Genomic DNA, 25,351 nt, shown 5'->3' on the forward strand with positions numbered 1-25,351 from the left:
TCATGAGATGTCAGTCTATGTTTGGCTTGCAGCATTGCTTTGGACCTGAGGTAAGACAGAACATTATGGCAAAAGGGTGTGGAGAAAGAAATCTGCAAAGCTCACAGCATTTAGGAACTAGAGAGAGAAAGGAAAAGGGACCAGGAAAACGAAATACCCTTTCTGCCAGGCATGGTGGCCCATGCCTGAAATATTGGTGGCTTGGGAGGCTGAGGCAAGAGGATCGCAAGTGCAGGGCTTAGTGTTAACAATTTACTGAGGCCCTGTCTTAAAATAAAAAAAAAAATTGGGGGTGGGAGGAATATAGCTCAGGAGTAAAGTACTATCTCCAGTATCTCTTACTCTTTCACACATTCCCCAGTCACATATTTCCTCCAACCATGCCCCATCAGCCCAGTTTCCACCACTCCTAGTAATCTATTTAGCCATAATTGGATTATCCACTGATGAGATCGGAGTGTTCGTGATCCAGTCACTTACCCAAAGCCTTATCTTTGAACATTGCTGCGTTGAGGACCAAGCCTTTAACACATGAGTCTTTGGGGGATATTCCAGATCTAAAACATAACTTTCATTATTGTATTTAAGGTAAGGAAACAAGTAAGGATATATTATATTAGTCGAGTTGACACACTATGGCCTTCACTAGATCTTATGAGATTTGTCTCATGTATGGCTATTTTTGTGCTACAGTGGCAGAGTGGAGTTGTGACAGAGACCCAATAGTCAGTGCATTAGTCAGTTTTCCACCAATAATAATTGAATAATTGAATCCCTGAGGCAATTAATTTAAAAGAGAAAAAGTTTATTTTGGCTTATAGTTCTGGAGGTTCCAATCTGTGATCTAGTAGTCCTATTTCTTTGAGCCTTTGGTGAGGCAAAACATCACAGTGGGGGCATGTAGTGGAGAAAACTTCAAGAGCCAGGAAGCAGAGCAAGAGAGGGGATGGGGCAGAGTCCCACAATCCCCTTTGAGGACACACTCCCAATGACATAAGGACCTCTGCTAAGGCCCCCACTTTTTTTTTTCCCCCCAGGGCTGAGGACTGAACCCAGGGCCTTGCGCATGCTAGGCAAGCGCTCTGCCACTGAGCTAAATCCCCAACACCACTTCTTAAGGTCCATGGCACCTCCCAGCAGTGTCATCCTGGGGATCAAACCTTTAACACTTGATCTTTTGTGGGACATTCAATATTGAAACTATAGCAGCCTGTGGAGCATACAATATTTACCATCTGGCCCTTTGCAGAAAAATTTGCTGTTCACTGTTCTTTTTGTCAGCAGCCATGGGATGAATTTGCTTTTGAAAACATTTTTAAAAATATGCATCTTACTTATTGAGTGCTTAGCTTGTACAATCACCTATCACTGTATTAAGAGTTGAAGGTATAAAAGTAAATGAATTCATTTTGGAGCTAACACTCCATTACCAGTGATACTGCATACCTACATGTATGCGTAGATATATAGAGATAGAGACAGAAATATAACATACTTAAATACTATGGGAGCATAATAAAGACAGGGATAAAATTTAGGAGGGGAATTAAATGGAGGTATCCATAGAAAAGCATATTCTGGTAACTTACTAACGGATAAAATAGAGTGAAGATAGGTGGCTGGGATGCCTGAGTTCAGGCCATGCCATGGAAATGGAAAGGAGCGTGTGGTAGTCAGAATAATGGCTCTTCAGAGATGTCCATATCTGTCCTAATCCTCAGAACCTGTGATTACCTGTTTATACAGGGCAAAAGAGACTTTGCAGATATGATTAACTTGATGATCTTGAGATGTCTTCATTTATCTAGTTGGGCCCGGTATAATCACAAGGGTCCTTATAAAGGGAGGCATGAGGATCAGGGTCAGATACAGAGTTGTGACAACAAAAGCAGAAGCCAGAGCGATGCTGCCATGAGTCCAGGAAGGTGAGTGAACACCAGAAGCTGAAGAGTACCCCAGAGTCCGCAGAAGGAACACAGCCTTGCTGATTCTGAAACCCCAGGAGTCCCATTTCAGACTTCTGACCTCCAAAACTGCAAGATAATAAATTTATGTTGTTTTAAGCCACTGTTTTGTGTTCACTTGTAATACTAGCAGCAAGAGGAAACAAATTCACAAAAAACTGAAAATACACTGTAGATTCTACAATTATAGATAACTTAGTTTGCAGTGTGGAGGGAGAGAAAGCAATAGAAGACAACACCGAGGTTTGTACTTTGTGTAAAAATGGGCATTTGCAGGTGACCATCAGGCTTGGAATTTTCAAGAGAGAAGATGATAAGTTTTGGACATGTTGAATTTGAAGTGCAGTTTAGAGGTTCAGCGTTCTTTAGTGTATTTGAGAAAATGGTCATGCTAAGTACTTAAACAGTACAAGTTATACTCTTGTCAGTTAATTGGATAATTCCTTTTCCTCTGTTCTCTCAAGCATCTGCCTGTAGTTTAATTTGGATCAGCCAGTTTCTGAGGTGTCAGGAGAGTTAAATTACTCAGGAGGATATTTGTTTGGTCTGCTACCTTTTCTAATTTAATATTTTGTAGACAATTATGACTTTTAAATTTTTTTTGGTACTTTGATTATGTCTTAAAATTTAATAATAAGGTATTTATAATCAATTCATGCTTCTGTTCAAAAAATTTTTAATGAAGATTATTACATATATATATATATATTTTTTTTTGCTTTTTATTTTATTTTATTTTTTTTGGGGGGGATTTTTTTTTTAATGTTGGTTGTTCAAAACATTACATAGTTCTTGATATATCATATTTCACATTTTGATTCAAGCGGGTTATGAACTCCCATTTTACCCCGTATACAGCTTGCAGAATCACATCAGTTACACTTCATTGCTTTACATATTGATAAACTCATGTCTGTTGTATTCTGCTGCCTTTCCTATCCTCTACTATCCCCCCTCCCCTCCCCTCCCCTCCCCTCCCCTCCCCTCCCCTCCCCTCCCCTCCCCTCCCCTCTTCTCTCTCTACCCCCACTACTGTAATTCATTCCTCCCCCTTGTACTGTTTTTCCCTTTCCCCTCACTTCCTCTTGTATGTAATTTTGTATAACCCTGAGGGTCTCCTTCCATTTCCATGCAATTTCCCTTCTCTCTTCCTTTCCCTCCCACCTCTCATCCTTGTTTAATGTTGGTCTTCTTCTCGTGCTCTTCTTCCCTAGTCTGTTCTTAGTTACTCTCCTTATATCAAAGGAGACATTTGGCATTTGTTTTTTAGGGCTTGGCTAGCTTCGCTTAGCATAATCTGCTCTAATGCCATCCATTTCCCACCAAATTCTATGATTTTGTCATTTTTTACTGCAGAGTAATACTCCATTGTGTATAAATGCCACATTTTTTTTATCCATTCGTCTATTGAAGGGCATCTAGTTGATTCCACAGTCTTGCTATTGTGAATTGTGCTGCTATGAACATCGATGTAGCAGTGTCCCTGTAGCATGCTCCTTTTAGGTCTTTAGGGAATAGACTGAGAAGGGGAATGGCTGGGTCAAATGGTGGTTCCATTCCCAGCTTTTCAAGAAATCTCCGTACCGCTTTCCAAATTGGCTGCACCAATTTGCAGTCCCACCAACAATGTACAAGTGTACCCTTTTCCCCACATCCTCGCCAGCACTTATTGTTGTTCGACTTCATAATGGCTGCCAATCTTACTGGAGTGAGATGGTATCTTAGGGTGGTTTTGATTTGCATTTCTCTGACTGCTAGAGATGGTGAGCATGTTTTCATGTACTTGTTGATTGATTGTATGTCCTCCTCTGAGAAGTGTCTATTCAAGTCCTTGGCCCATTTGTTGATTGGGTTATTTGTTATCTTATTGTCTAATTTTCTGAGTTCTTTATATATTCTGGATATTAGGGCTCTATCTGAAGTGTGAGGAGTAAAGATTTGTTCCCATGATGTAGGCTCCCTATTTACCTCTCTTATTGTTTCTTTGCTGAGAAAAAACTTTTTAGTTTGAGTAAGTCCCATTTGTTGATTCTAGATGTTAACTCTTGTGCTATGGGTGTCCTATTGAGGAATTTGGAGCCCGACCCCACAGCATGTAGGTCGTAGCCAACTTTTTCTTCTATCAGATGCCGTGTCTCTGATTTGATATCAAGCTCCTTGATCCATTTTGAGTTAACTTTTGTGCTTGGCGAGAGAAAGGGATTCAGATTCATTTTGTTGCATATGGATTTCCAGTTTTCCCAGCACCATTTGTTGAAGATGCTATCCTTCCTCCATTGCATGCTTTTAGCCCCTTTATCAAATATAAGAAAGTTGTAGTTTTGTGGGTTGGTTTCTGTGTCCTCTATTCCGTACCATATTACATATATTTTTTAAAAATCTAAAATATATATTTTTATTGTATATATTTTTAAGATGTTCTTTATGTTATTATATAATTGGTGAGTAATTATGTTTGAACATTGCTTTGTGAATGGATGTAATAGATTATACAGAAATAAAATACCATGTATTTATTTCTAGAAGAAAAAGTGATTTAAACCTCTTTGGCTTTAGCAGGTCTGAAAAATCCTGCTGCTTTATTTGTGCTCCTTAATTTCTCATCAAGTTGGATGTTAGGATTGTCCAAAACAAGTGAATGAAGAGTAACTATGAACACATTAAAACTAATTTAGATTAAAAAATTGTCTTGGGGCTAGGTGTGCAGCTCAGTGGCAGAGTGTTTGCCTAGCATGTGTGAAGCCTTGGGTTCGATCCTATGACTGCCAAAAACAAACAAACAAACAAACAAACAAACAAACTCTTGTTTGTCTCCTCACCCAAACTCCTATTTTTCTTTTTTGTTTTTGGTATCAGGGATTAAAACCAGGGGTGATTAACCACTGAGCTATATCCCCAACTCAGAACCCCTTTTTTTAAAAATTCCTTTTTGTAGTTGTAGATGGACAGGATGCCTTTATTTTATTTATTTTTATGCTGTGCTAAGGATTGAACCCAGTGCCTCACATGTGGTAGGCAAGTGCTGTGCCACTGGGCTATAGTCCCAGCTTCCTGACCCTTTTAAATATTTTATTTAGAGACAGAGTCTTGTTAGGTTGCTTAGGGCCTTGCTAAGTTGCTGAGGCTGGCTTTGAACTTGCACTCCTTCTGCCTCAGCCTCCCTAGTCGCTGGGATTATAGGTGTGCTCCACCATGCTTGGCTCCAACCTCCTATCTTGATTTTCTTTATTCATGAATATTACCCAAAATTAATAAATTCTATATATGCCCTGAAGTTGCAGTGACCATCTACTACTTTTAAAGTCTTGAGTTCCTTGATTTAATTTAAATTTTTAAAATATTTAGATTTCCTCCCTAAATTTTAATATAATTTTTCTTGTTTAAATAGCTTTTTTTATATTTATTTTTTAGTTTTCGGTGGACACAACATTTCTTTATTTTATTTTTATGTGGTGCTGAGGATCGAACACAGAGCCCTGCGCATGCCAGGCGAGCATGCTACCCCTTGAGCCACATCCCCAGCCCCTTAAATAGCTTTTAATATAAGATGCAACTACATTTGTGAGGATTTTATATTAGAGTTTTTAAAAACTTTTATCTTTAATAAAAGGCCCATTTTACTTATAAAATTCTCAGACCCTTGTATTTGATTGTGTCTATTTGTTAAAGCAAGATTTATTACGTTTTTAAAAGAAGGATAGGCTTGGGCCTGGGGCTTGTAGCTCAGTGGCAGAGTGCTTGCCTAGCATGTGTGAAGCACGGGATTCCATCCTTTGCACCACATAAAAATAAACAAAGTGCTGTCCATCTACAACCACAAAAACAACTACAAAAAAAGAAAAAAAAAGATAGGTTCACCCAAAATGGCATCAGTAATTCAAAATTAGGGTTTCTTTGTAGTTTTCACAGGGAAAAATGTAGTTTATCGCTATAAAACTGCATTTTTTTAGCCGCATGGTTTAAAATTAATATTGTCATCTAACCTGGTGCGGTGACAGAAAAAAGCAAAGGTTACATTTGAACCATAAATCTATAAATATTGACAGGTGTTTTCAGTGAGGTTCATCTGGTAACATTCAATTTCAGATTAGTTTAAATGCAAATGAGACTATTAAGTAGCTGTAATCTTACAAAACTGTTGTCAAATATGTATTTTAAATCTTCCATTATTCAATTTGTATGCTGTGGCATAAAAAAGATAATATAGAGTGAAAAGTAGAAGCATCAACTCAGAATTGTGAATTTGAGGTCTACTTTCTTTTAGTTAGATTGGTTTACCATTTGAATATTCTTATTTTCTGAAAGAAGATAATGCTGATAAGAAATGCTGACAGAAGAAAATATTTCCCAAATTTACTGTTTGACTTGTAAACATTAGATTTAGATAAAAACAGCAAAGAACAATAGAGTTTAAAAGTCAAAAATTGAAAATTACTGAGTTGTATTTACATGTCTATTTTACTTCCTTACTTCAAGTGTAAGAATAAATGCTTCAGCTATTTCAGAATATTTTTATACAACTAGAAATGATTCTGGCAGTTATAATTCATTTAGATTAATTCATGAAACCTCTTAATATTGATGTACATTTCATTTCTTGCTGAGTTTATCTTTCCTCACTTGAGTTGTTGCCATCCTTTTTGCGGATGGCAACACAGTTTTTCCTTGATTTCATGGCCCTTTGCACATGACTCTGTTATAGGAAGCACTTACAATACATCATGATCTGTCCTCTCCTAAAGACTCTGAGCTCTGAAAGGACTAAGACTATCTTTCCATGATTATTATATATCTGTTGAGCATTAGCACATTGCCTAGCACATTAAATGCTCAATAACTATTTGCTAAATATTGTCTCAGTAGATCCTTGTAGAAACCCTGTAAAGTAGACGTTATAGATATTTTTCTTTTTCACAGTTTCGTTTCTAGAACTCATGTGTTTGGAGTTTTAGTAATAGGCCCAAGATCACGTAAGTTAATTTGTTGAGCTTAAGTTGAAACCTGAGTTTTATGAACAAAGCCATTTTCTATCTAGTGTGAAACATTTTTTCCTACCTCTTCCTTTTTAAACTTTAGCAAAGTATATTATTTTTAAATTAGTTTTCTGCAAAGGTAAAATATTTATGCGGTTAAAAAATCAAAACAAGATTTAAAGAGTGAAAATTCTTGCTTTTACTCCTATCTCTCCTCCTTCTGCCCTTGCCTGCTTATTCTTGTTATTTTCATTGTTACCACAATTTTCGTGTACTTTATATACTGATGTGGACTTAGTTGTTTTCAGTATATTTTAATATTTAATAGTGTATTGTTCTACAACACTACACAGAGAACTTTTTTTCTAAAGTTGCTTGGAGGCCTTTTTATAGCTACATATGATTCTTCTTTTTTTTTTTTTAAAGAGAGAGTGAGAGAGGGAGAGAGAGAGAGAGGAGAAAGAGAGAGAGAATTTTAATATTTATTTATTTTATCGGTGGACACAACATCTTTGTTTGTATGTGGTGCTGAGGATGGAACCTGGGCCGCACGCATGCCAGGCGAGCGCGCTACCGCTTGAGCCACATCCCCAGCCCCTACATATGATTCTTTTGTGAGAATGAACTTTTAAAATTCATTCTAGTATTGGTAGACTCAGGGAATCTATTTTTAAAAATGTTTTATTATGTAGAATTTGAAGTATAGGCAAAAGTAGAGAGGATATTAAAATGAACCCCCTTATCTACACATCTCGCTATTTACCTTCAGGCCAATTGTGTTTTATCTATTACCCCCCAAACTTTTCCACCTCCAGATTATATTGAAGCAAATCCAGGATATCAAATATCTACAGCCATAAATATTTCAAATTGTATTGTTTGATAATAAAGTTTCATTCTTCTATAGTAAGAAATCTCCAGGAATAAACAGATCTGTTCAAAGTTGCTTAAGCTTATAAAGATATTCATTTGATAATGTTCCTCATAAATGAGGAAGAATAATTCCTTTTACATTAAAAACCAACTTAATTCATTATATTTCATAAAAGAAATATCTGAATGAATTACAAGGTTCTCAAAATCAAGTATTTTTATGGGACAGGTTATGTTGTATTGGCCTATACTTTTTCATACCACAAACCTTCACTCTTTCACTCTTCTTTTCTTTCACTAAATGTGTTAAGAAAAACACATATTTATTCCTTTTTTCAAACCAAAGCAAAAAGAAAGAAGTGTTTGGATGAATGATAATCTGCTGTTGATAAAATATTCTACTCAATTTAATATTGAAGATCCTTGAGAGCCTGAGGCCAGCTAGGGCAGCTTAGTGAGACCCTGTCTCTAAATGAAACAAAAAGGGATAGGGATGTAGCTCAGTGGTAGCATACACTGGGTTCAATCCCCACAACTGCAAAAACAACCACCATAACAAAAAAGATTTCTCAGCTTGTTTTAATTACTTCTTTGTCATTTGGTAGTTACGGATTCGAGACCTTGAAGGAGCTTTACAGGTAGAAAAGGCCAGTCAAGCAGAAGCTGTTGCTGATTTGGAAATGATCAAGAATGAATTCAAAGAAGTTGAAAGTGCATATGAGCGAGAAAAGCTTAACGCACAAGAGAGCTTTGCAAAGCTAAATTTGTAAGTATTTTATTGTAAAATTCTCTAAATTAATATGAAGGTTTTGTAAAAGCTATTTAAGTGCTGGGTGTGGTTGTACACACCTGTAATCCTCACTATTAGGGAGGTTAAGGCAGGAGTATTGCAAATTAGAGGCTGGCTTGGGCAATTTAGCAAGACCCTGTCTCACAATAAAAAAAAAAAAAAAATCAAAAGGGGTGGGAGTAAGTTCAGTGGTAGAGTGCCCAGAGCCCTAGACTCAATCCCCAGTGCTGCAGAAAACAACCAGTTGTTTAAATATGAATATGTAGCTGGGTGCAGTGGTGTGTGCCTGAAACCTATCAACTCTGGAGGCTGAGACAGGAGGATTTCAAGTTTGAGGCCAGCCTCAACAACTTAGTGAGGAGCTGTGCAATTTAGCGAGAACTGATCTCAAAATAAGAAGGGCTGGGATGTGTATTAGTGGTTAAGTGTCCCTGAGTTCAATCCCCAGTATCCACCCCACCCCCCAAAAAAGTGAATATGTAATATTTTAGATCTACCTGCCATTAGTGTCAGTAGTAGACTAGGGATAAAACTTCTTGAAATATAAATATACTAACCAGTATAGGTAATATGGAGATGCTCTTTTGGATTTTGTAGTCCCAGAAATGCATTTATATGCCAGAAAATTAATATATTAATATTTTGCATTATATTTATTAATATAATGCAGTATTTAAAAAATTTGATTTCTAGGTTACATGTGGAAATAATGTTTGAGATTTTTTTGAAGTGCAGAAATAATAAAAGTAACACTACTATGTGGTTAATGTGCATTGTGGCTCACTATTACATAGCATTGCATAGATTAATTAACACTATAGGAGGAAACTACTTTTTTTCTAATCCCTGTTTTACAGATGTGAAAATTGAGGCTTCATGCAGGTAAAGACACATCTAATAAGGGCCATTGTCAAAATCTTTCTGACTCTTCCTGATATTAACCTTTTCCAATTTAGAAACCTTTATCTCAAAACTCTTTGAAATGCTTTAAAGAAGTTTGTAATTATCTAACATGTTTCCAAAAATTAGTCAATAATAGACATTTGGAACCATTTCCCTTGAGAGGGTAGAATTCATACTGCCTTTGGTATATGACATAGTAATTGGTTGGAACATTATTGGAATTATATATTATTAGAGTTATATATTTATTTTTTAAACAGTTTCTATTTATGACAAGTAGGTAGTGGTTATCTGTTTACAGGGGCAATATAAAAAGATTATTTTAAAATACTTTAAGAAGTGAGTTAAGGAAAAAATTAGAATAGTAATTATTATGGGTGCAGTAAAATTCATAAAGATAGATGGCATTTGAAAGACTGAAGTTTGAAAAAATTTAAAACTACTTTTAAATTGTGATTGTCTTTTATTAATAATGCTTATGACTTCTTTTGTTTGGTTTTGTTATGGTGCTGGAAATTAGATCCAGGGTCTTTAGTGTATGCTAAGCACATGTTCTACCACTAAATGACTCCCCTAAACCCTATAATGCTTATAACATTTTAAGACAGGAATTCTTTTCTTTTTCATTGGCTCATATTAATTATATATAACATTATGATTCATTTTGGCACAATAATAAATTCATGGAGTATAATTTGCTCTAATTTAGTCCCCAGTACTTCCCATTACCCTCCTTCTTCCTTGCCCTTGTTCACCTTTCCCTTCTACTCCATAGCGTTTCTGCTATTTACTTAACAGAAAGTTAAAGTTTTCTTTTTAAAATTAGTGTCTTATGGACATATATAATGATGAGATCGCTGTAATATATTCACATGTGTGCATATGAAAGGTAAGTGAGATTCAATGCATTGTTTTCCCCTTATTCCATCCCTTCTCCCTCCCTCTCAATCCCCTTCTTCTATTGCACTGATTTTTTTTTTCTATTTTGTTGGAAACACCCCAGCCTCTATTTCTTTCTTTCTTTTTTTCTGTGTATCAGAGGAAACCTTTGACTTTCTGGGTCTGGCTGATTTCACTTAGCATGATGGTCTCCAATTCTATCCATTTACTTGCAACTGGCATAATTTCATTCTTCTTTATGACTGAGTAATATTCTATTATATATATGTACCACATTTTCTTTATCCATTCATCTGTTGAGGGGCACCTACGTTGGTTCCATAGTCTTTGTGAATTGTGCTGCTATAAACATTGATGTGGCTGTGCCTATAGTATGCTGATTTTAGATCTTTTGGGTATATACTAAGGAATGGAATAGCTGGATTATATGGAGGTTCTAATCATAGTTTTTTGAGGAATCTTCTTACTGCCTTCCAGAGTGGTTGCACTAATTTGCAGTCCCACCAACAATGTATGATGTACCTTTTTCTCCACATCCTTGCCAGCACTTACTATTATATGTATTCCTGATAATTGCCATTCTGACTGGGGTGAGATGAAATCTCAGTGTGTTTTGATTTGCATTTACCTAATTAACTAGCAATTAACTAGTAATTTCATTTTGATTTCCTAGTAATTAACTAATAATGTTGAACATTTTTAAAAAATATTTATTTTTTAGTTGTAGTTGGACACAATATCTTTATTTTATTTATTTTTATGTGGTGCTGAGGATCGAACCCAGGACCTCACACGTTCTAGGCGAGCGCTGTACCGCTGAGCCACAACCCCAGCCCTGAACATTTTTTTCATATTATTGTTGGCCATTTGTGTTTCTTCTGTGAGAAGTGTTTGTTTAGTTCTTTTGCCCATTTATTAATTGAGTTTTTTTGTTAAGTTTTTTTGAGTTATTTATATATTCTGAATATTAATCTGAGAACAGGTAGCAAAAGATCTTTTCCAATCATTTTATAGCTCTTGCTTAATTTTCTTAATTATTTTCTTTGCAGAAGCTTTTTTAAAAATATTTTTTTAGTTGTCACTGAACCTTTATTTTACATATGTGGTGCTAAGACTCCAATCCAGTGCCTCACAATGCTAGGCAAGCATTCTACCATTGAGCTATAACCCCAGCCCATATTTGCAGAAGCTTTTAAATTTGATACCATCCCATTTTTTGATTTTTGGTTTTGTTTATTGCACTTCCAGGGGTCTTGTTAAGGAAGTTAGTTCCTGTTCCAATATGTTAGAGTATTGGTCCTGTATTTTCTTCTAGCAGTTGCAGAGTTTCTGGTCTAATGTCTAGGTCTTTGATCTACATTGAGTTGAGTTTTGTGCAGGGTGAGAGAGGTAGGGGTCCAGTTTTATTTTTCTACATGTGGATTTCCAGTTTTCCCAGTACTATTTGTTAAAAAGACTATCTTTTCTCCAACATGTGTTTTTGGCATATTTGTCTAGTATCAGATAACTGTATTTATGAGGGTCTGTCTCCATCTTCATGTCTGTTTTGGTGCCAGTACCATGATGTTTTTGTTTTTATTTCTATGTAGTATAATTTCAGGTCTGGTATTATAATGCCTCCAGAATCTCTCTTTTTGCTCAGGATTGCTTTGACTATTCTAGGTATCTTATTTTTTCCAAATGAGTTTTGGTACTGCTTTTGCTAGTTATGCAAAAAACATATTGGAATTTTGATGGGAATTGCACTGAATTTGTATAGGACTTGGTAATAAGAATATAGATGGTTCTTTCTGTCTTCTAAGATCTTCTTCCATTTCTTTCTCAATGTTCTGTAGTTTTCATTGTAAAGGTTCTTCACTTCCTTCATTAGATTAATTCCCAGATAGTTTATGTTGAGATTATTTTGAATGGGGTAGGTTGACTAATTTCTTTTTCAGCAGATTTATTATTGGAGTATAGGGAAGTGATTTATTTGTGTGTTGATCTTGTATCCTACTAGTGTACTAAATTTGTTTATCAGCTCTAGAAGTCCTCTGGTGGAGTTTTGTTGGGTCTTTTAAATATAGGATCATATCATCAGCAAACAAAGATAATTTGAGCTTTTCTTTTCCTATTTGTATCCCTTTAATTTCCTTCTCTTGCCTAATTGCTCTGGCTAGAATTTCAAGGAATGTGTTGAATAGGAGTGGTGAGCGTGGCCATCCTTGTCTTGTTCCTGTTTTTAGAGGAAATACTTTGAGTTTTTCTCCTTTTAGTATCATGTTGGCCATAGGTTTGTCATTTATAGCCTTTATGATATTGAGGTAAGTTCCTTTTATCCCTGGTATTTCTAGTGTTTTCAACATATGTGGATGCTCTACTTTGTCAAATGCTTTTTCTGCATCTATCAAGAATCATGAAATTCTTGTCTTTTAAATCTTTTTATATGGTGAATTACATTTATTGATTTCTGTATGTTGAACCAATCTTGTATCCCTGGGATGAAGCCCACTTGATCATGGTGCACTATCTTTAAGGTGTTTTTGTATGAAGTTTGTCAATATGTTAGTAAGAATTTTTGCTTCTACGTTCATCAAGGATATTGATCTCAAGTTTTCTTTTCTTGATTGTTTTTGTCTGGTTTTGATATCAGGGTAACACTGGGTTCGTAGAATGAATTTGGCAGTGTTCCCTTCTTTTCTATTTCATAGAACAATTTGGGGAACATTGGTATTAGTTTTTCTTTAAGGTTCTAATAGAACTTGGCTGGAGAATCCATCTGATCTTGGGCTTTTATTTGTTGGAAAGCTTTGATAGTTGTTCCAATTTCATTACTTGAAATTGATCTGTTTTGAGTTTTCTGTATCCTTCTGGTTCAATTTGGGTAGGTCATATGTCTAGGAATTTGTGAATATCTTCAAGATTTTCTAGCTTATTAAAGTATGGATTTTTGAAATAGTTTCTAATGATCCTAGGACTTCAGTAGTATCTGCAGTGAAATTTCCTTTTTAATTTCTAATTTTTTTTATTTTGGGTCTTCTCTTTCTTTCTTTTGGTTAGTTTGGCTGAACGTTTATCAATCTTGTTTATCCTTTTAGAAAACCAACTTTCTGTTTCATTGATCCTTCATATTGTTTCTTTTTTAATTCTTAATTTTATTGATTTTAGCTCTGATTTTAATAATTTCCCGTTTTCTGCTGATTTTTGTGTTAGTTTGTTTTTCTTTTTTTCTAGGACTTTGAGATGTATTATTTCTTTGGTATCTTTCTATTTTTTTTTTAATGTGTGAAGTCAGTGCTGTAAACTTTTCTCTTAGACTTGCTTTCATATTGTCCCAGAAATTAAAAAAAATTTTTTTAATTGTAGGTGGACACAATGCCTTTTTATTATATTTATTTATTTTTATGTGGTGCTGAGGATCAAAGTCAGTACCTTACACGTGCTGGGCAAGCACTCTACTACAGAAATACAACCCCCAACCCTGTTCCAGAAGTTTTTGTATGTTGTATTAATATTATCATTTGTTCCTAAGAATTATTAAATTTATCCCTTGATTTCTTCTGCTATCAATTCATCATTCAAAACTATATTATTTTATCTCCAGTGTTAGATTTTTTTTTTTTTTTTTGGTGTGTGTGTGTCTGTGTGTGTGTGTGAGGTGCTGGGGATTGAACCCAGGGACTTGTGCATGTGAAGCAAGCACACTACCAATTGAGTGATATCCCCAGCCCTTAGAGTAGTTTTTGTTTTTTATCTTGTTGATTTCTGATTTCATTCCATTATGACCTGATAGGATGAAAGGAATTCTGTTTTTTAAAATATTTGCTAAGATTTGCTTTGGTATGTTTTAGAAAATGGTATATTTTAGAAAATGTTCTGTATGCTGCTGAGAAGAAAGTGAATTCAGTTGTTGATGGATGAAATGTTCTGTAGATGTCTGTTAGGTCCATTTGATGAATATTATTTTTTAGTTCAGAAGAATCTTAGTTTTTATCTGGATAATTCATTTAGTGGTAAGAGGAGAGCTGTGTTGAAACCACCCAGTTATTATTGTATAGTGGTCTATTGGATTTTTAAATTGAGAAGGGTTTATGTATGTGGGTGCACTATTGTTTGGAGACAGATATTTACAATCATTATTTCTTTTTAAAAATATTTTTCTTTTTAAAATTTTTAGTTATACATGACAGTAGACTGTTCTTTGGCAGAATATACACGCATAAAGTATAATTTATTCTATTTAGGTTCCCACTCTTGTGGTTGTACATGATGCAGTTACTCTGGTCATGTATACAAATGCAGGGCTCTTTAGTTGACTATTCTTCTAGTGCAATTCATTCATATGATGGTTTTCATTTTTATTCTCCATTTCTTCTTCATGAAATATTTCATTGAGTATGTTTTTTAGTGCAAACTTTGTGAATTTGTTCAATTTCTGCTTATCATGGAAAGTTTTAATTTTCAGTTTCGAAGAATAATTTTTCTGGGCATAGTACTCATAGTTGGCACCCATTTTCTTTCAGAGGGTGGCATATATTATTCCAAGCCTTCCTGGCTTTTAGGGTCTGGGTTAAGATAAAGTTGAAATTTGCATTTGTTTACTTCTGAATATAACCAGCCATTTTTCTCTTACAGCTTTTAAAATTCTGCATATTAGGCATTTTCATTATAATGTGTCTTGGAGAAGAAGATGTATTCTAATTTTTCTATTTGGAGTTCTGTGTGCCTCTTGTTGAATTTCCATCTTGTTCCTATGATTTGGAAATTTTTCTAATTTTATTTTATTGCAAAGATTGTATATCCTTTTAGTTTGTATTTTGGAACTTTCATCTACCCTAATTCTTTTTTTTAATATTTATTTTTTAGGTGTAGATGGACACAACCCAATATCTTTATTTTTTAATGTGGTGCTGAGGATCGAACCTAAGCCCTGCCCCTGCTAGGCGAGCGTTCTACCGCTGAGCCACAATCCCAGCCCTACCCTGATAATTCTTAAATTTTGTGTCAAAGATTTCTTGAATATTCTGGTCATGATCTCTTAATATTTTTTCTTTATGGTTAACTTTATTTTTTAAGATTATATACTTTGTCTTCAAGGCCTGAAACTCTATCTTCACAGTGGTCTAATCTAATCTATCTAATGATGCTTTCCATTGAATTTTTAATTTGGTTTATTGAGTCTTTCCAGAATTTCTATTTGGTTCTTTTTCAGGATATCTTTATGTATTTATTGAGGTGGTTTTTCACTTCCTTTATTTTATCTCTAATTTCACTCCTTTTTTCCTGTAGCTCATTGAACTTTCTAAGTTCTTTCTCTGACATTTCTTCCACTGTGGTGTTAATGGAGTTAGTTGTTGCAGTGTTGTGGGCTGTTTGGGGTAGTTTGTTCTCTTGCTTTTTGATATTGCTTGTAAAAACAGGAATGCTTAACTTTTTCTTTTTTCCATTGGTATGATTTAAATTACATTCTGTATATGTCAGTCTAAGGACTTAACTTGCCTTTATTTTCTTTGATATTAATATTTAAAAAATTTTTTAAATTTGATCTAATTAGTTTTACATGACAGTAGAATGCATTTTGACACATTGTACACAAATGGAGCACAACCTCTCATTCTTCTTGCTATACACAGTCAGAGTCATACCAGCAGTGTAATCATACATGTATACAGGGTATGTGTATGTCTGTCTCAATCTACCATTCTTCCCATCCCCATAGCCCCACCCCTCCTTTCACTCTCCTCCTCACAATTCAAAGTTCCTTTATTCTTTCTTACCCCCCCACCCCCAATAGGATCAGCATCTGCTGATCCAAGGAAACATTGGGCCTTTGGTTTTTTGGGATTGGCTTATTTCACTTAGCATGATATTCTTTAGTTCCATTCATTTCCATGCCATAATTTTAAAAAACTGGGAGCAAACTACCCTTCCAGCTGCACAACCATGCCATAATTTCATTCTTTAAGGCTGAGTAATATTCCACTGTGTATATGTACCACATTTTATTTATTTATTCATTCATCTATTGAATTCATCTTGTTGGTTCCATAGTTAAGTAATTGTGAATTGTGCTGCTGTAAACATTGATGTGGCTGTGTCACTATAGTATGCTTATTTTACGTCCTTTGGGTAAAAACTGAAGAGTAGTATAGCTGGGTCAAATGGTTGTTCCATTCCAAGTTTTCCGTGAAATCTCCATACTGCTTTCTAGAATGGTTGCACCAATTTGCAGTCCCACCAGCAGTATATGAGTGTACCTTTCCCCCAACATCCTTGCCAACACTTATTATTGCTTGTATTCTTGATAATTGCCATTCTGACTGGAGTGGTTTTGATTTGCATTTCTGTAATTGGTAGAGGTGATGAACATTTTTTCATATGTTTGTTGATCTATTGTATTTCTTCTGCAAAGTGTCTGTTCAGTTCCTTAGCCCACTTATTGATTGGGTTATTTGTTTTTTTGTTGTTAAGTTTGATTAGTGTTGTATCTCAGGTGTGTGTGGTAAAGATTTTTTTCCACTCTCTAGGCTATCTCTTCACGTGATATTAACATTTAATACATATGAATATTTGAGTATTTAGTATATATTCATATGTATTAAATGTTAATATATTATTAGTGACATAATTTGTAGATTAAAATACTCAAGTATTATTTAAATATTTGTTCAAATAATATTCAGCCTATATGTATAGTTGATGGGCTATTATGAGACTGTGGGGCTTCTTTACTGTTGCTTCATGGTGATGGTTAGTACCTACAAGTAAACTAAAAGAAGTAGCTTGAACTCCCAATAATCCAGAGCTTTCTCACAATGAAATAGTAGGCATCTTTAGGGAATTAATTCTGTTTAAGCTCTAAGAGTCTAATCTATGCACTTTTCTAATTGGACCACAAAGCAGGTTTGTTCCTAAGTTTTGTTTTGGTATTATTTGTGTTTTCATACTTGACAATTTATACTTAAATTTTATATTCTCTCTCTCTCATTTTTGTTTTTGTGGTGTTGGGGATTGAATCCAGGGCCTTGTGCATGTGAGGCAAGCACTCTTCCAACTGAGCTATATCCCCAGCCCCTCAGATTTTGTATTCTGATAAGCACTGGCTAATGATTCAAAATACTAGTCAAATATTCCATTTAAGCACTATCTAACACTCTTTATTGCTTTAACAAATGCCAGTTATCTTTTCATCTTTATGTAATTGTGCTATAAAAAGTTAATAATAAAAATTAAAAAAATATTTAAAGCCCAGTAGTCACTGATAGTTCTTATGACTTCCTTTCTCTCATCCCAGCATTCCTTTCCTCATATGAAGGCTGCTCCTATTCTAATCATCTGTGGTACAAGAAGGAATGATATGACTCAAGGGATGATTAGATAAGTTATTTCTTTTTCTACTGGTACTTCTGACTATAATCAATCTTATTTAAAAATACTTTAATACCTTTTAGAGTCATAAACTCAAACATAAATTTTTCAAAGTAGTTCTAAGTTTTGATTAATGTATTTCAAAAGGAGACCCTACAGACTTTTAGGTCTTTAAGGTAAATCATACCTTTAATTTACAACTTCGAGGGTAGGGAGTTTTAGGATAGGACATTGTTTTATCTATTGGAAAGAACTGATGCAGCAGTTTGGTAATATGAGGTTATAGAGTAAACGCTGCCAGAACCTTGTCAGTAGTTAAAGATTTTTATTTTTTACTTTTTAGAAAATAATCTTGCTCTTTCATGGGAAAGTGGGAGGGAGGGTTGTCCAGGCAGGAATTGAGAGGGTGTCAGAAGCAAAGATCTCTGTAGGCTCTGTTGACTCAGGCCTCCTAGATCTCTGGTTGTGCAGCTGGAAGGGTAGTTTGCTCCCAGTTTTTTAAAATTTTAAAATTTTTTAAAATTTTAATTTTTATTTAAATTTTTTCACAAATAGAGTCACAGCATTCATGCAATCATACACATACATAGGGTAATAATGCCTATCTCATTCCACCATTTTTTCTACCCTACGACCCCCTCCCCTCCCCTCACTCCCCTCTGCCCAATCCAAAGTTCCTCCATTCTACCCCCTAGCCCCCAATTATGGATCAATATACACTTCTCAGAGAAAACATTTTGGCCTTTTGTTTTTTGGGGACTTGCTTACTTCACCCCAGGTGTGAAACATGGCCACAGTGACAAGCACATAGCAGTGGGCAGACACCTTCAAGTAGGTGGATAGTGGCCGTAGGACCTCTGAGCATAACAAGGACAGCTTTAGGCCCAGAGTTCCCAGGGTCAGGGCTGCCCAGGTGAAGCCCAGACACACCTGTTTGTATAGTCATTGTGCTAATTTTGTCATAGTTATTCTTTGCTTCTACCCTGGCTGAGGTTCTTAAGCTTCTGTTTCTTTCCAGGTAGATCTAGGCAGGATCTCACTGAAAGGAAGGGGGGGGAAAAGCTGTGTGTGTATTTAAGAGTTATAATTTGACCCACAGGTTCATAACAATTAACATATCTAAATTAATATGAAATTATTTTATATTGAATTATTTATAATTTGAATTATTATTTGATATTATTTATATTTTATGATTATTTTATATCAAATATATATATTTCATAATTCTAAATTAAGTTTTCTTAGTAATTTTTTTTTCATCTAAAACTTCCAGTATGAAACTAAAACTCTTCAATAATATGTTTATTTAGAGTTTTCAAATACAGTTTAGTCTCCATTAACTATGGTAACTGATTGCTGGGGAGTAAGAGGAAAAAAGGAGATCACGGTGATCCTTAAATCTAGCTTAGGTTTAATTTAAAATAGCATTAGTCAAAGATATACTGAATGGACTCCATTCAAATTTTACTTATTTTATCACACTCAATATTTAGGACTTCTTTTTTTCCCCCTAAATATACCACCCCAAAATATAAAAATAATTGAAGTACATTCTTGGTGAAAGATAGCTCAAATATGGTAATTTGTTGAAAGAGCTTGTTATTATTGTTTAATTGTTAGCTGAGTTCTTTTTTTTTTTTTCTTTTTGGTTTTTGGTACTGGGGCACTGAACTACATCCCCAGCCCTTTTTATTTTTTATTTTGAGACAGGATCTTGCTAAGTTATTTAGAGCCTTGCTAAGTTGATGAGGCTGGCCTGCTATTTGCAATCCTCCTGCTTTAGCCTCCCCAGTCAGTGAGATTATGGGCATGCACCACCGTCCCCAGGTGTTTGCTGAGTTCTAAAGGAGGGAAGATGGAATCTAGTAAGAAAGAAGGCATTCTAGCTACAGGTTTCCTTCTCTCTTTCTTGCCTAAATCCCCTGCATTTAAGTCCTGAGTTCTCTCTTCTGACTTCTAAAAGACACGAGTATCCCCTTAACCTACTCGACTCTTTTTTTTTTTTTTTAAAGAGAGAGTGAGAGAGGAGAGAGAGAGAGAGAAAGAGAGTTTTTAATATTTATTTTTTAGTTCTTGGCGGACACAACATCTTTGTTGGTATGTGGTGCTGAGGATCGAACCCGGGCCGCACGCATGCCAGGCGAGCGCGCTACCGCTTGAGCCACATCCCCAGCCCCCTACTCGACTCTTGTCATACATACTCCCTTTTGTGTGGGGCTGTTAGCAGAAGCACAGGGGCCAGCTTCTTTGGGGTTGTACATCAGCTTGCTAATAGCAAGGGATGGTCCTTCATTTCAGGGGACCCAGTTTCAGTTCATAAAACAGTACAAAATGATAGATGCATATAATTTTATATTTGTTGAGTAACAACATTTTTTAATTTAAATTTTTATTTTTATCAAATTAATCTTGTATATAATTTAAAGAGTAAAACAGTAGGTAGGCTTATGAAAAACATAAGTTTCATACCCCCATTGTTCTCCACTTTCAGTTTCCATTTCTCTGAGGTAACTACTTTTAACTCTTATTGATGTTTGCTTTGATATTTAACTTTATATTTCTATAAAATGTGAATATTCTTCCATATTTTCAATTTTCACCTTTAGATATAATATACTAGCCTCTACTTATTTATTTCTATTGCATGCTTTTCCCACACAACATCACTCATTCCTTCCCTTTTTCTATTCTTTTGGGTTCAGCATACTTTATTTTTTTTCTACAGCTTTTTTTTATAACTGATCTTTATTTTTCTTTATATCACATTTTAGTATATTTTTTGTTGTTTATGGTCTGTCTTACATGGAGGGGAATTTTATTGTGTTCATTGCTGTCTCCCAGTGCCTTGGATAGTGCCTGGTATAAAGGAGCTGCTAAATGAAGATTTGATGAATCAACAAATGAAAAAATAGTTAATAATTGCCTCATGAATCAGATAAGCTTATTGTGATTAACTTATGCTTAGCTAGTATGATGACTTTATGGAATTAGCCAAGTAAGTTATGAAATTCTGCCAGAACTGAAAATCTCTCATTATGTTCTTTTAAGTCAAGAATTTCATTATTCTTTTCTAAGAGGCATCCTTTTTTTCCTAAGATGCTTCTTCTGTCTTCCGTGCTAAACAAATTATTTTTTAGATTTTCTGTACATAGTCATCCCCTTGGATGTCATTGAACATCATCCTTGGGATTCCTTCTACTTCTCTTCTATCTTGAATCACTTTTTTATTAATCTGTTGCGTTTTTTCTTTTGATTTATTCCATTGTAAAGAAGCTTCTTAGTTGTTATATGTCAGAGGAAAATTTAAAACTTGCATTCTGAAAATGTTTTTTTGATCTCCACACTTTTTCCTAGTTCACGTAGCTGTTCATTCAGTCCTAGAATCTGGGAAGACATTTGATTCCTAACCTTTGTATGTGGTCTGTGGTTTTCTCTGTATCCCCAAGTTTGAAGTCATAGGCAAATATAATAAATGGTTCACTAATGTTACATTGTAATATTTGGTAAAATAATAACATATATGTTTTTCCATACTGTGTGGACACTGTCGAATCTTTTCTTTGTTTTGAAATTTTGTGATGATGTGCCTGGCATGAGTTGCTTTTCATTGATTTTGCAGGGCAGTTATTGAGCTCTTTCAACTTTTATTTGTAAGAAATTCCTTTCTGGGGAATTTTGTTTTATATTATTGCTTTGTTGATTTCTTCCTTTATATTTTCTACACTCTCTTTTTGGAACTTCCATTATTTATATGTTGGGATTCCTGGATTGATTTTCTGATCTTTTCTCTACTTCAATTCATTTTTATTGTTTTGTCTGACTTTCTAATAGATTTACATAACTATAGTTTTCAATCCTTCTATATATGTTTATTTTATCTTTAGCTATTTTATATTGGAATATCCTTGATCCATAAGAGAATGTACAAAGGTTAACACTATAATTGTCTCTGTTCTATTCTGGAGAAAGAAAATGATTGTTCAGACAGAATAAGGCTGGGTGTATCAGTGAAAAAAATTATCTATCTATCTATCTATCTATCTGTCTATCTATCTATCTATATCCTTGTTTAAACTAGCCTGAATTCAATGTGGATTTGGTTATATTGATTCATCTTATCTTCTGCATTATAGCTTAAAAATCAGAGGAGATAGTTCTACTGCATTTATCAGGAAGGTCTCAGATTAAAAATAGTGACAAAACTTGGGAGGCTGAGGCAGGAAGATCACAAGTTCATCCAGCCTTATCAATTTAGTAAGGCCCTCAACAATTTAGTGAGACCCTGTCTCAAAATAAAAAATAAAAAGGGTTAGGGATGTGGCTCAGTGGTTTAGTGTCCCTGGGTTTAATCCCCAGTACCTCCAAAAATACTGACAACAATTTAATTTGAATTAAAATTATTCATTTGAGGGATTATCTCAGTAAATTTTAAACAACAATACTTCCAAGCTGCTTTTTACTTTATGTCCATACGAGAATGTAAACATAGTTTAATACCAGCCAGAGCTATGGGATATGGCACATGTCTGTAAATTCCAGCAACTCAAGAGCCTAAGGCAGGAGGATTGTAAATTCAAAGCCAGCCACAACAATTTACTGAGACTGTCTCAAGCAACAACAACAAAAAGAAACCATCCTGAGCAATATTTAAATAGGAAGGACATTTTTTGAAAAGAAATTCATTTGTCTTCAAAGTGAATATGAATGTTTTTTATCATTATTCCCTTCGGATTTTAATGCTATCACCTGTTCTACCTGTGTGGACATTCAGAAATAAGATATTTGTTTCATTTCTCTTTAGTACCCTAATTTTAAAATGATTTGTTAGGACTGTTTTCTCAGTCTTGAGGCTGAATCTGAGCTAACTAAACTGTGGTAGGTAGATTTTGTTCATCAAAAATAATGGTGAGTTGGGCCAGGCATGGTGGCACATGCCTGTAATCCCAGTAGCTTTTTTGGAAGGTGAGGTTGGAGGATAGTGAGTTCATGGCCAGCCTCAGCAACTTATCAAGATCCTGAGCAATTTAGTGAGCTCCTGTCTCAAAATAAAATAAAAAAAAGGGTTGTGGATGTGGCTCAGTGGTTAAGTATCCCTTGGTTCAATCTCTTGTACCCCTTCCCACCCCCCCACCCCCCAAAAGTTGAGTTGGGCATGTGGTGCTCAACTATTTATGCTGAATCAGGAGAATGCAAGTTTGAGTTTAGTCTTAGCCACTTAGAACCTGTTTCACAATAAAAAATAAAAAAATGGCTGGAAATGTAGCCCCAGTGGTAGAGCGTTTGCCCAATATGTGTGAGGCCCTTGGCTTAATTCTCAGTGCCGCCAAAACAAAACAAAAACCCCCAAAACTACATCAACCAAATCTACTTGCTTATAACCTTAGACATAGCACAAATACCTACTATCAAAGGGGAAGTATTACTCCTTTAAAGTTTGTCATTTAAGAATGTGCAGTCCTTTTAATTTGAAAAAAAAAAAAAAGGGAAGGTGGGCTTTAAAAAGCCTTTTGGCTTGAAAACATGATATATAGTACTTCATCAGCCACTTGTGTTAAAGGTGTATAATAGCAGTTGATGAAAGCATATTAAAAACCAGCTCTGACATTTTCAACTTTTCAGATTAGAGAGAGAATATTTCTCCAGAACCAAGACACTAAATGAAGAGATTGAGGAACAGAAGAAAGTAATTATAGACCTTTCAAAGAGACTCCAGTATAATGAAAAAAGTTGCAGTGAATTACAGGAAGAACTTGTAATGGTAAGGATATAAAAGAAAACCCTATGGCAGTTACTTTATTGGGTCATATTTGATGCATAGCAGGTTCTCCCCAACCTCACTACATACACTGAGATAATAGTATGAGAGTAATTTTAGTGACATTGATATGAAATTTCAAAACTGGAAATGCTTATTACATCAAAGATACACATAATAAAACCTCTCTGATTTGGAATAATTGGGGAATCTAACTGAATTATTAAAAATTTTGAGTCAAAGAATATTTTAAAATATATTTAGGGTTTTTTCATTTTTACTTGAAGTAACTAAAACAGTATTACCTAGGCAGAGGAGTAGCTGGGTTCATGATCAGTAAATCTGCTGATTTTAAAGACCTCCTTTTATAATCATTTTATACCTGATCATTCTGTCTCCTTGGTCTGTTCTTATCAGCCTGCCTTTTACTAAAAATTAATCAGTGTCTTCTGCTGCTTTCAGAATGATATCTTGTTATAGAATCTACGGCCTTTTTCCCTTTGGTTTCATGTTAACTCTTCTAGCTGCTGCTTTTGTGTTGGCCCTTTATCTGTCTTGGTTCAGTCAATCAGAATGCTTGTAGCTTTTTAAAGATTTTCATATCTTATATTTATTCAGGCTGTAATTATTTTGACACATGTTGACTAAAATGTTCTTTCTTTTCCATTAACAAATACATCCTATAATGCTCAGCTCTGACATCTTGTAATCTGTGAAATTTTTCTGTTTTTCTTAATGCACCCATCTAAGTCAGAATTCTGTCCTTCCCCAACTATTTCTTTAGTACTCATTTATCATGTTTATTATAATACTCACGAAACTCTGATGTGTATTATTTCTTCCCAGAGACTCAATGCAGTGAGATTAACTTACTTATCCTGATTTTACTATAGTACTTACTTCAATAAATGTTTGTTTAATTAATTTATTTTGTTGATGCAAAACGTTCCCAATTCTGCAGTTTGCTGGGATCCTCAGCAGGGAGGACATTAAAATTTATATTAGTACCTAATACCTCTTTGTCTTGTTCTCCACAGAAACTGAGCTACTTCATTTTCAGTTATGTCCCACAACTCTTAATGATTTCAATTATTGAGGAAAATGGACATTATTTTTTCTTCTCAAAAGAGGTGGAAACTCTGGGTTATACTAAAGTGGCCAGATCAGTGCTGCTCAGATAGAAAGTTAGTGATGAGATTAAGTTAAAATTTAAGCATTTTCAAATGGTCCAGTAGTATATATAGTCTCCATTCATCTTAAGATGTTCGGTGTGTTTGCACTCTGGGATTGATATGTTTCTACTCTGTGGTTTGTTCAGTTATAGTTGGAGTATTTTCAATGTGGAATTTAAAAAAGTTAAGAGCTCTTTGTAGTGTACTGTAGTGTGTAGTCACTGTTATGCGTTACTCTAAACTTCATGGGTTGCCCTGTTTTTTTTTTTTCTTTTTTTTCCCCTCTCTTTGCATGCAGAAGATTGAACCTAGGGTCTTGTGCATGCTAGGCAAGTACTCTTATCACTGAGTGACATCTCCAGCTCCTATCATACTTCTTAACAAGAGGATGAATCAATGGTGGAGACAAATATGTTAGGCATATTGAGTTGAATACTGAATTTGGTCAGCTTGCTTATTAGACATCATTCATAATAGTTTGGAAAGCTTCCTAGAATTACAACTAAGAGTGCAAAAATTAAGAGTCATCACCAATAAAAGTTGAAAGAGTTTTCTTACTTCTGCCTTTTTAGAACTCTAGCGAGTGGATGAGACTGTTTTAATTTACCACAGAGTTGTATGGGTGTTTTGTGACTAAAAAGTTTTACTTAGTGCCAACAGATTGCTTTTTT

At 34.8% G+C, this 25,351-nt stretch overlaps 1 protein-coding gene across 2 annotated transcripts in view; it reads left to right on the plus strand.

Annotated features, from left to right (window-relative positions):
• Positions 1-25,351, plus strand: part of Ccdc171 (coiled-coil domain containing 171) — a 357,480-nt gene that overhangs the window by 73,483 nt on the left and 258,646 nt on the right. For both annotated transcript variants that reach the window (XM_026398594.2, XM_077797862.1), the window contains exons 8-9: positions 8,416-8,576; positions 23,373-23,511. In XM_026398594.2, coding sequence (XP_026254379.2) covers positions 8,416-8,576; positions 23,373-23,511 — 300 coding nt within the window. The remainder of the gene's footprint in view (positions 1-8,415; positions 8,577-23,372; positions 23,512-25,351) is intronic.

This window comes from Urocitellus parryii, chromosome 4 (assembly GCF_045843805.1).
Source record: "Urocitellus parryii isolate mUroPar1 chromosome 4, mUroPar1.hap1, whole genome shotgun sequence".
Lineage (NCBI taxonomy): Eukaryota > Metazoa > Chordata > Mammalia > Rodentia > Sciuridae > Urocitellus > Urocitellus parryii.